Source organism: Microtus oregoni, unplaced genomic scaffold (genome assembly GCF_018167655.1).
Source record: "Microtus oregoni isolate MIOR12 unplaced genomic scaffold, Mior012 000025F_ref0000491, whole genome shotgun sequence".
NCBI classification, from domain to species: Eukaryota; Metazoa; Chordata; class Mammalia; order Rodentia; family Cricetidae; genus Microtus; species Microtus oregoni.
Window position 1 is genome coordinate 24,966,945 of NW_024543084.1, and position 10,990 is coordinate 24,977,934.

At 56.7% G+C, this 10,990-nt stretch overlaps 1 protein-coding gene across 8 annotated transcripts in view; it reads left to right on the forward strand.

Annotated features, from left to right (window-relative positions):
• Unc13a (unc-13 homolog A) overlaps positions 1-10,778 on the forward strand; it is a 49,016-nt gene extending 38,238 nt beyond the window's left edge. For 3 of the 8 annotated variants that reach the window (XM_041674691.1, XM_041674694.1, XM_041674692.1), the window contains 8 exons: positions 1,021-1,050; positions 2,183-2,239; positions 2,448-2,528; positions 2,767-2,914; positions 3,866-3,922; positions 5,928-6,020; positions 6,682-6,841; positions 7,558-10,778. In XM_041674691.1, the coding sequence (XP_041530625.1) occupies positions 1,021-1,050; positions 2,183-2,239; positions 2,448-2,528; positions 2,767-2,914; positions 3,866-3,922; positions 5,928-6,020; positions 6,682-6,841; positions 7,558-7,858 (927 nt within the window). In that variant the 3' untranslated portion in view covers positions 7,859-10,778. The remainder of the gene's footprint in view (positions 1-1,020; positions 1,051-2,182; positions 2,240-2,447; positions 2,529-2,766; positions 2,915-3,865; positions 3,923-5,927; positions 6,021-6,681; positions 6,842-7,557) is intronic. The other 5 variants (XM_041674695.1, XM_041674699.1, XM_041674696.1 and 2 more) reach the window with 3 other exon arrangements.
• The last annotated feature ends 212 nt before the right edge of the window (positions 10,779-10,990 follow it).

The following is a 10,990-nucleotide window of genomic DNA, read 5'->3' on the forward strand; positions in this document are numbered from 1 at the left end:
CAGAGGTGGGGCTGTGGGCAGCTGCTTGATTCTGCAGTCATACGGGATACGCCAGGCCTCTCTGTGCACTAAATGGGTGTTTGTGTTATGGCTGAGCATAGGGCATTCCCAGGCAGTTTTCTAGGGGCGCTGTACCCATGTAGCATCCATGTGGGGTGAGAGATGTGTGGATCTGAATGTGATCATGCAAAACATGTGTGTTTTGGCCTGTGAGCCTCCTATACATGGGATTTAATAATTCTTGATGAGTGTGAGTATCTGCAGAAGCTGTTTGCAGATCTAGAAAGTGTTGGTGTGTGCATGCAAGTGCTTGACTCTGTGTGTGTGTGAGAGCATGCGTGTCTGTGTATGTGAGCATGTGTATGTCTGTGTGTGCATGCAAGTGCTTGACTCTGTGTGTGTATGTGCGAGCATGTGTGCCTGTGTGCTTGTGTGTGTGAGCAAATGTGTGTGTGTGCATGTGTGCCTGTGTGCTTGTGTATGTGAGCAAGTGCGTGTGTCTCTATGTGTGCATGCATGTTTTTGACTGTGTGCACGCGCTTGTGTGAGCATATGTGTCTGTGTGTGCACCTTCGAACATGTATGTGTGAGTATATATGTGTCATGTGTCTGTGTGCATGCTTGTGTTTGACTGTGTGCATGTGTCTGAGCGTGTCTGTGTGAGCCTGTGTGTATGCGTCTGTCTGTGTGTGCGTGTACACTGAAGGAGTTGTAGGTTTATCATGACATTTTCCTGTGGTTAGACCTCCCCAGGAAAGGCTTGGTGCATGCGGGGTGTGTGCAGAGACCTGGAGCCTCCTTGACTCCTCCTCAAGTGCCACAGCACCCGAGGCTGGGGTTACAGCTTCTAGGCCCCTGTATGCTGTGGTCAAGGAGCAAGTGCCTTAGCTGGGGAGAACTAGTATCTGCTTCAGTAACTGGGAGGGAACTCATGATGTGACTCTAGGGGGCAGGGAAGTCCCACTGAGTATCCTCCCAGCAGCCACCAGAACTCTGACCTCCGCCTGGTTCTCTCCACAGGGCAGGGTGAAACTGCCAAGCCACTCAGACGTAAGCGCGGCCTCTCACTGTCTGTCTGGCTCCCACCCCATCCTTCTCCTTCCCTGCCCCTTCCACTATGTGGTCCGTGCCGTCGGGGCGTCCTGTGGCCCTGTCCGTTATTCTTCTTCCTCTGTCTGTCTGGCTTGCTTGTGGGTGGGGAGGGAAGGGCAGTAGGAGGCATGAAGGATGCTCAAGAGGGTCCCTGCTTCGCAGCAGAGCGCAGGTGGGTGCAACAGGGGAAATGAGGTAACTCCGGCTTCCGATCTCGGGGAGTCCTGAGGCCGTGGGGCTGAGGGGTGTGTGGCGCAGTGGAAGTCTTGATGGGCTTCCATCCTGACCTGTGTGAGGTCTTGTCTTCCGTCCTGGAAGGACAGAATAACACACAGAATAGCACAGCATGAGGTAGCAAAAAACCATAGGTCTCCGAAGTCTGGAGCAGCCCAACCAGAATGCCCTGGGGCAAGCTCATTCCAACAAATCCCTAATCATCTAGGGAGAGACCAGGCCCAGAGGGGCCAAGGCCCTCCAGCTCAGCAGTGTCTCTCAGGCTGGGACCCAGTCCGCCATGCATTCGTTGCCTGTGAGGAGACCAAGACAGCAAACGAGTCACCAAAGACATCCACACCCCTTCAAGGCCACTGATTGCTGTGATTTCCCCATGTGTGGGGGACACCGGCTCAGAGGGGTTAAGTCACCTGTCTGGGCTGCCCAGCTGGGGATTTCACCTAGACCTGCCTGGCATTATCACAACCACAATTGCCATCTGATGGGTGTCTCTGGGAGACATGGTATATACAGCCGCCAGTGTGTGAGGGATCTTCTGGATCCTCAGAGTAGAATCCCCACTGAGGGGCGGCTAAGGGGAGGGGAACCCCCCTGGGTGCCTCCCCTCACCACACACAGCCTGCCCACACCTACCTGTTTCTCTTGTGTCTTCCAACTGTGGGACCATAGAGGGTGTGAGGGAACCAGGCTTCTCCAAGGACAAGGTCTCACTGAGAGGCTCCTGACCCCTCTGTCCATCGGTCACCAGGAACCTTTGGATAGAAACCAAATGGCAGACAGGCCAGGGGATCGCTCAGGAAGGGAGACCATTTAGAAAATTCACACCGTCACCCATGCTGTCTACTGCTTCCCACAGGGAACACAGATGATCTTCAATGCGGCCAAGGAGCTGGGCCAGCTGTCTAAACTTAAGGTGAGGGAGCCGAGGATCCCGGGGATAGACCAAGACACAAAATCCCTGCTCTCAGCCTGGACACACCTTCAAATGCCCTTGACTGTGTTGGAAAGAGACAGTCGGGTTCAGCTTGAGTGATCATTTGATCCATAGCAGGGAAACTCAAGACCCACAATCTCAAAACCAGGGTCAGCTTTGCCAACCTGACTTCTCCCTGCCACTACAGGATCACATGGTCCGTGAGGAAGCCAAGAGCTTGACCCCGAAGCAGTGCGCAGTGGTCGAACTGGCCCTGGATACCATCAAGGTGAGAGAGGGGCCACAGAAGGCTTTAAGAGAGGGAACGAGGAGGCAGGTTTTGGGGAATGCGTGAGAGGACAAGGTAAAATAAACGGGTAGCGGGCAGGGAGTGCCTTTCCATCTGAGGGCGCAGAAAATACAAAGGTCCTGGGGCGGCTGTGGCCCGGTGAAGACCCGGACGGTGAGAGCCGTGGGTGTTAATGAGGTGGTGAAAGCGTCAGCAGCCTCATCCTGTCCGTCCTCAGCAATACTTCCACGCGGGGGGCGTGGGCCTCAAGAAGACCTTCCTGGAGAAGAGTCCTGACCTCCAGTCCCTGCGCTACGCCCTGTCGCTCTACACGCAGGCCACCGACCTGCTCATCAAAACCTTCGTGCAGACACAGTCTGCGCAGGGTAAGGGCACCTCTGCATTCCGCCCAGCTACGGGCTCCGCCCCTGGGTGATTGATTGATTGGAATGGGGGCGGGGCATCCGACCTCAAAGCGCCAAAGGCGAGTCTTTCAAGGCAAAGAAACAAGGGGTGATTGACGGCTGTGGGACGGGACCACACAAACTCCAGGGGCCAGGCATTGATGATAGACAGCTTCTAGGGCAACCTAGTGACTGTTCTCGAGGGGTGGGACTTTAATATCCTGGAGCCGTTGAGTGATTGGTGGCACCTGGTTGTCGGCTCTGGTACCAGACTTCTGAGATGATTGACAGCTCTAGGTGAACTCTCTGACGTAAGGGACCAAGGCTTGGCGGCGGCCTCCTTAGGGGCGGGTCCTCTGCGCTGTCTCGACTTGGAATGATTGTCAGATCCTAGAGGCGGAAGTACCTGGACCTGGGCTATGTGGGGACCTGGGAGGTGCTGAGCCTCAGATCTTCCCACCCCCGTCCTTCTCTCTGTCTGTGTCTCGCTTCTGTCCCTCGTCCCTCTGAGCTCTCGTGCAGCTGCTGAAGCCACAGAGCAGGGCTCCAGGGTCCTAGCACTCCTCCCTGTCCCCACCTCATCCAGAAATACTCCAAAGTGCCAATTTGGTAGAAGTTGGCGGCCTTAGGTTCTGTCCTCGCGCTGGAGCGGGGAAGGTCGTCATCCACACACCCGCAGGCACAGCGGGTGGAACACAAGCCTCAGTTTCTCCTCCTGTTCTTGCTGCTTTTGGTGTCCCTGGTGTTCCCGGAGTGGGAGGCTGTCTGTCTGTCCGTCCGTCTGCACTGACGTTTCTTTCTCTCTTTCTCTCCCTCTTGTCTCTCTTTCTTTCTCTTTCTTTCTTGTTCTCCTCCCTGTCACTCGCTGTCCCCTTTCTGCGCCTCCCTTCGCCCCACCACGCACACTCCTCCCTCCCTGTCCACCCTGGTCAGTCCATGGTGGAAAGGGGACTAGGTTTACCCTTAGTGAAGACGTTTGTCCTGAGATGGGTACGTGCCTGCGCCGCCCGCCACCCGCACGCGGTGCCCGGTGCCTGCGCCCCCCTTCCCCCGCCCGGCTAGTAAGACACCGGCCAAGCAGGCCGGCGCCAAGTCCTCGCACAGGGCGAAGGGCAACTTGCTGGCTCCACACAGGGAAGGAGTCCCATCCCTTCTCCCAAGCCACACACACCCCAGGCTGGATGGGGCAGCTTCCATTTCCAGCAACGCACAAAATACTAAACAACGAACTGCTCTAAGATCTTGGGTCAGTCATTCTGCAGCCTGCCTCCTCCCCGACTGCTCTGTCCCCTGGAAAACAGGGACAGTCACGAAGGACCTGACCGATTCCAGGCATGCCTCGGGCACAGACCTGTGGTCCCTGTATTTGGGATGTTGCAAGTTCTGGTCAGCCTTGGTCACGCATCCACCCACACCCAGAAAAGAACAAGTGGCCTCTCTAGCTTTCCCAAAGCTGAGGGTCGGAGAAGCCGCCTTCCCCTGCCAGGGGACCAGGGTTCTAGGGGGCGAGGGTGGGGCCTGACAGCCCTTCCTGGTGGAGCCAGCAAACCTGGGGTGGGGTTTGGCACTGCCTCTCCTCCTTCTTACTAGCCTGGGCTGTGGTCTGACATCTTACATAACCCATCATGTCTAACTCCCCAGCACCCCACTTCTGGCCCGGATTGAGCTTGCTGAAGCATCGGCCTGGGGGAGGGGGCTGAGCATGTGACTGGGAGGTATATGAGATGATGTGGGTGGGTGCCTGGGCTGGACAGTGCTGGGCCATGTGCCCCTCTTCAGGGGCTGCAGGAGTACACCCTCCCTCTCCCCGGTTCCCTGACCCTCCTCACTTCCCGTCCAGCACAGGTAACCTGATGGACCTTTGACTGTCCTGATCCCCTTGCCTCCTTGCCATGCCCGTGCATGGGGTGCCCCAGGAGTGGGGAGCTGCCTGGGGATGGGGCAGTTTGGGGTGCTGGCGGTCACAGGCCCACAGGCCCTGTGGATGTGCTTCTGAGTTACAGGTCAGCGCAGTGGTTTTTAAGCTGACCACTCATGGTGGCCATTGTAGCCCCCAGGAAGAGCCATGTGCAAGGCTACCACACAGCAGACACATTTGTTGGCTAGGAAACTAAGATCAGGGGTTTGTTGGCATCAGGAACAGCTGGATTTAGGTCCCAATGCCATTGGTCAGTTGGTCTCCTTGGAGATCCCTGGGCCAGTTCCAATCAAAGTCTGGGACTGAGTTTCTGTCTCCTGGCCCAGGTCATGTGCCCATCTACAGGGCCGTCACTGCAGCCTGGGCAGGATGACTGTGGCTCTGACCATCCCTGAGCCTTCCCAGTAGGAACTGAAGCTTGCCTGTTAAACCCAGAGTCAGGACGGGGTGGGGGCATGGAAGTTGTCATTTCAGAGGGGCAGAGGGGCAGAGGGGCAGAGGGGCAGAGCATTCCTGGGAGTTCAGAAGGCTGGGGAGGAACTGTGGGGGGCACTGGGCTGAAGTTAAGTGGACAAAGGGGCCTTTAGGCAAGAGGACTTTGTGGTAAAGTCAGAGGGGAGTCATGGGAGGCTTGTGGTGGGGGGGGGGGGCTGCTAGGTTATTTCCAGCTCTTTTGTTGAGTGCAGCTGAGACGAGAGCCAAAGTGGGGAAGGGCACACTGCTGTAGCCCAGGCGAGCGAGTGAGGCAGAGGGGTCAGCACTTGTCTGTGTCCCAGAATCCCAGGCTACAGTGAATTAAATGGACACAAGCAGGCTCTGGAGGCAGGAGAATGGGAGAGGAAGAAAGGCAGGTGCACTGCCTCAGAGAGGTTACGAGACCCATCTCCAGTCTCACAGGGACACAAGGAAATGCCACAGTCTAGCACTCTTGGCTTCACAGTGGCCTCTGCCACCCTGGTGCCCTCAGGGCCTCAGGGACCTGGTGCCGCCAGCACGTGGTGGGGAGGTGGCCGAGGTCCCTCCAGGTGGGTGGGGAAGAGCGGAGCTCACATCAGGTATCTTCCCCGTCCCACCCAGGCTCGGGTGTGGAAGACCCTGTAGGTGAAGTGTCTGTCCACGTGGAGTTGTTTACGCATCCGGGAACTGGGGAGCAGAAAGTCACAGTGAAGGGTGAGTGGTGCGGTGAGAGAGGGGACCAGATGCGGGCTCACTTAAGACAAGGGGGCTGGGAATTGGTTTGTGTTTTTCTTTAATGGTCTAGAAAATGGGAAAATCGCTGGTCGGTGCTGGCGCACACCTTTAATCCCAGCACTCTGGAGGCAGAGACAGTTGGATCTCTGTGAATTTGAGGCCACCCTGGTCTACAGAGTCTGTTCCAGGACAGGCCCCAAAGCTACAGAGAAATCCTGTCTCAAAAAACCAAAAATAGCCAGGCGTTGGTGGCGCACACCTTTAATCCCAGCACTCGGGAGGCAGAGGCAGGCGGATCTCTGTGAGTTTGAGACCACCCTGGTCTACAAGAGCTAGTTCCAGGACAGGCTCCAAAACCACAGAGAAACCCTGTCTAGAAACAAAACAAAACAAAACAAAAAAAACCAAAAATAAATAAATAAGTAAATAAAAATGGGAAATTCCTGAGATAAAACTGTTTCAGGCATGGCTGCACTAGGAATTCCAACCGTGTCCCAGGACCATGCAGCTTTCTGTCTTGGCCTGGCTTCCCTCCTGTCAGACTTCCTGGGGCATGTAGTCTATTTCTCCAACCCGGAAAGCAGAGTATGGCTCTGCCACACGGGGAACCTCACCAGACTTTCCCACTACCCTCCAACAGTGGTGGCTGCCAACGACCTCAAGTGGCAGACTTCCGGCATCTTCCGCCCCTTCATCGAGGTCAACATTGTTGGGCCTCAGCTTAGTGACAAGAAGCGCAAGTTCGCCACCAAATCCAAAAACAACAGCTGGGCGCCCAAGTACAACGAGAGCTTCCAATTGTGAGTCAGACACTGGTGGGATGGGGGGAGCAGGGATCAGGTCCCTGTCTGAGACAGGCAGGTCCCTGGGGGAAGTCATAGGCTTGGGGTTGGGGCCGAAAGGATGAGGGGAAGGTGGACAAGAGGGTTTGGGGCACAGGAGCGCGGTCACAAGGGTTCCGAGACTGAGAACACAGCCTACTGGACTCTGGGGATTGTGTGAATTGCTGCAGGGTGGGAGCAGCCATCACGAGCAGCAGAGGTGGGGACTGGGGGTGGGAGGGTAGTGGGGTTACTGGAGGCTGACAAGTGGGGCCGGAGAGAATTGAGCAAAGGGCAGGGTGCAGCAGGGTCAGGAAAGGGGTGTTGCCAGGAAGGAGAGGAGCTACAAAGCCAGACGGGTGGGAGGAGCTCAGCTAGGCAAAGGGGTTCTCGCAGCAGCCCGCCCCACGTGATGCGCTGGGGAGACCCAGTCTGAGCAATGGGTTTCCCTAGTGAGCGTGGTCCAGTTGTCAGGCTGCCAGTAGGTGTGGCCCGGCGAGGGTGTCAGCTTCTGAGGGGCACTAACTGCGAACGTGCGTGGTGGTGTGGTGTGAGTGGCTTGCTAGTAGCTCCCGTGGGGGAGGCAGTTGGCGTGAATGGTCCAATGGCTGATCTTCCCCGGGCGTGGTGGCGCGGAGACCCGGCTAGCTGGTGACACCCCCCCCCCCCCCCGCTGAGCCGGTCCTTCCCTCCAGCTCGCTCAGCGCAGATGCAGGCCCCGAGTGCTACGAGCTGCAGGTGTGCGTGAAGGACTACTGCTTCGCGCGCGAGGACCGCACTGTGGGGCTGGCGGTGCTGCAGCTGCGGGAACTGGCCCAGCGCGGGAGCGCCGCGTGCTGGCTGCCACTCGGCCGCCGCATCCACATGGACGACACGGGGCTCACAGTGCTGCGCATCCTGTCGCAGCGCAGCAACGACGAGGTGGCCAAGGAGTTCGTCAAGCTCAAGTCAGACACGCGCTCCGCCGAGGAGGGCGGTGCCACGCCTGCACCCTAGCGCGAGTTAGGGTGGGGTGGGGCCTGGGAGCGAATGAGGCCCCGCCCCGTAGACCCCGCCCTTTCTAGAGGCCACACCCCTCCACCTCAGTGGCCTTGGCTGGGGAGGCCCTGCCTCCTGCCCCTAGAAAAGCCATAGAGGGTCCGGTGCCCAGGGCATGAACTGGCAGGGTTGCCTGGAGGTCGGGACGCAGCCTCTGGTTTCTGTGCAAAAAAACAGTGCGGGATGGGCTCTCAAAAGCACACGCGCCCTCGGGTGCACACCTGGGGCTGAGGGCGCCCCTCCACGCGGACCCCGCCCTCAGCACAGCGTGCCCACTGGCAGCTGGCGACCCCCTGATCGTGCCACGCACGGTGGGCTAGCGCCGACAGATGTTCCAGCCCCCATCGCTGCTAAATATCCTTCTCCCCAATTCTTCCCCGGTACCCCCTCCCCTCTGGGCCAGGGTCCCCGTTAAACCCTCAGGCTGCCAAAAAAAGATCCCTATCTGAGCCCTTCCTCCTGGGACTTTAGCCTGAACTGACATACAACCTAGAGTTCCATCAAGAAGATGGGTTTGGGGTTTCCCCGGAGCCAGGCGCCCCCACCCCCTTTGTCCTTTCTCCAAATCCAGGCAGGACAGAACAGAAAGAGATGAGAAACTAGGAGGCTGGGAGGGAGAATGGGAAGAGCATTCTGTGTTCTGTGCTGTGCTGACAGATGAAGGGCCCTTTTCTGATTGGCTCCGAACGGCGGCGGATGTCTATTGGATTCCAGCAGGGCATTCAGAACCAAAGGGTTGGATGCAGGCTCCATGCAGGGAAAGGGAGCTCAGCTGTCCCAAGTGCTGAGGGAAGACCAGCAGCTCTGACTCAGTTTAGGACATCAGCCATGGATGGATGGCTAAAAGGGAGGCGTTCTGGCCAGAGTGACCATAGACAGTTTCTAAGTTGCTGGCAAGAATGTGAAGTGTGTGTGTGACTGACAGAACCAAGATAGTCTCTATCTCCCCCCCCCCCTCCCCGTCCCTGCTTCCCCCTGTGTGTATGTGTGTGCTGGCCCAGAATGTTGAGGGAACTCATTTGTTGAGTGAGTTGTTCTGAATACCAGGCTAGGACTGTTTGAAATGTTCATCTTTCAATACCCATCACAAAAATCCCCTCCTTGAAAACAATTCTGACTTCCCCAACTTCTTGCCCTTCTCCAACTAAGCCCTGGTGTCACAAGACCGGAGAGTGTGCCTGGCTCTAAAACTCCTAAACTTCTTCAAGGCTGAGGCATCATCGGAACCCAAGCTTCCCCAGGAGCAGTGAAGGTCATGATGCCTTGAGAGTGTTGAGAGTGGCCGTGGGGTCTGCATGTGACCCCACATCCACACACATGCCTGTCGTTACAATTCCCCCCACCCTGACAGATCCCCCCACACACACACACACAGCAGGTGACCAGGCTGAACCTCAGGACACAGTAGATGAAGACAGTAGAGGGGTGGGCTCTGAGCTCAGGACAGAGAGGAAGCTACTCCAGGGCTGCTGGTCTGAGTCACGACCCGGACAGACCTGGGCTCCCTAGGACACTGGGATGCAGGTCCGACTGGAGACAGGCTAGCCTGGCCTGCTGCAGGGAGTTTGAGGCTGGGAAGAGCTACAGCCGCCCACAGGAGGGGCAGGACTGGCTGGGTGAGGCAGCGGGGAAGAGCAGTAGAAAGATGTGGGTCCAGGCCCATCCATGCCCAACTTAGAATCCCCCAGGGAGGGGCGGCCAGTCACACACTGTTCTAGGTTCTATCCCCAACCCTGAAAAATTAAAGAGGGCCTGCAGTCAGCTCACCCCATCTGGAAGGGTCAGCACTTGAGGGGTGTCCTCTGTACCCTGGCCCCTCTTGGGCCTCAAGGCCAGTTGCCTTGCCTGCCCCATCAGACATGCAAAAAAAAAAAAAAAAAAAAAAAAAGAAAGAAAAAAAAAATAAAAAGCATCCAGAACTCCTTGGGACCTCTCTCAGCTGGGACCTCTCACCTATGGGGTCCCAAGGGCAGCCCTGCTGGGGGTGGAGTCATGGTGCCCGGGGCCAGCCCAGCCCACCCCCAGCAACTTTCAGGACCAAAGCTGGCTCTGGGGACCCAATCCTCTCCTCTTTGCCTTTTATTTTAAAAAGTGAATTGGGTTGACACTGTTGGGGGTGCAGGTGACAGGGAGGGTCCCCTGTACCCCAGAAGGTTCCTGACCCCAACCCCTGCCGTGCAGCCCAGGGAACCCCTCCATTAGCCTTTCTTCGCATGTGACTACAGACGTGGAATCTGAGAGTTGTTTGGTTTTTTCCTTTCCTGTGTTTTGGGAGGGTTTTTTAGGTCCACCCCGGTTAGTCCAGCATCTTCCAAGAAACCCTCATTTCTCAGTCAATCTGTGACTTAGGACGTGTGTTCAAAACACCCGGGGAGTGTTCATGAGTGCATGGAGTTGAGATGTTTTGCACTATTCTGACTTTTTGGTCTCTGTAAAAAATATTTTATTAACATTAAAAAAAAAAAAAAGAAAAAGCACAGTGACTCAGGGTCCGGCTGGCTTTGCTTCCTTTGACAAAACCTCTGTGGGCCCAGGGGAAGGCGTAAGGTGCTTGCTGCCAAGCCTAGGGACCCACACAGCGGGGACTGGGAAACTGGCCTTTGATCCCCACTGTATCACAGCCCACGTGCTGTCCCCCCACACACTAAAAACAGAACAAAAGCTGGGGACCAGCACAGTCAGGAGACCAGGCTGTAACTGAACTGAGAATGCTTTTCTTGTCCACTCGGCCAGCCAGCATACCCATAGCACCCCAAAGAAACCAAGGCTCAGGGGCCCAGGGACAGCTGATGTCTGCTGTGTGTATTTCCGGCAGGGAGGCAGCAGTCCTGAGAACACGGCCAGCGTTTGTTTAGGCTCTACCGTCACACACAATCTGTGTGAGTTTTACAGAGTGTAGGGAGCGTGCCCCCAGGCCACAGCCCTAGACCCTGATAACTGGTGTGGTCTGACCCAGGAAGTCCTAGCAGGGGCAACTGTCCTGTCTCTAGCTGTCAGTCCACACAGCCTAAAGTGATCTCTACTCAGAGTTGACAACAGCAATGCCCATGTCTTTAGGGTGGGTCCCTAGGCAGGTGGGCTGGGCTGGAC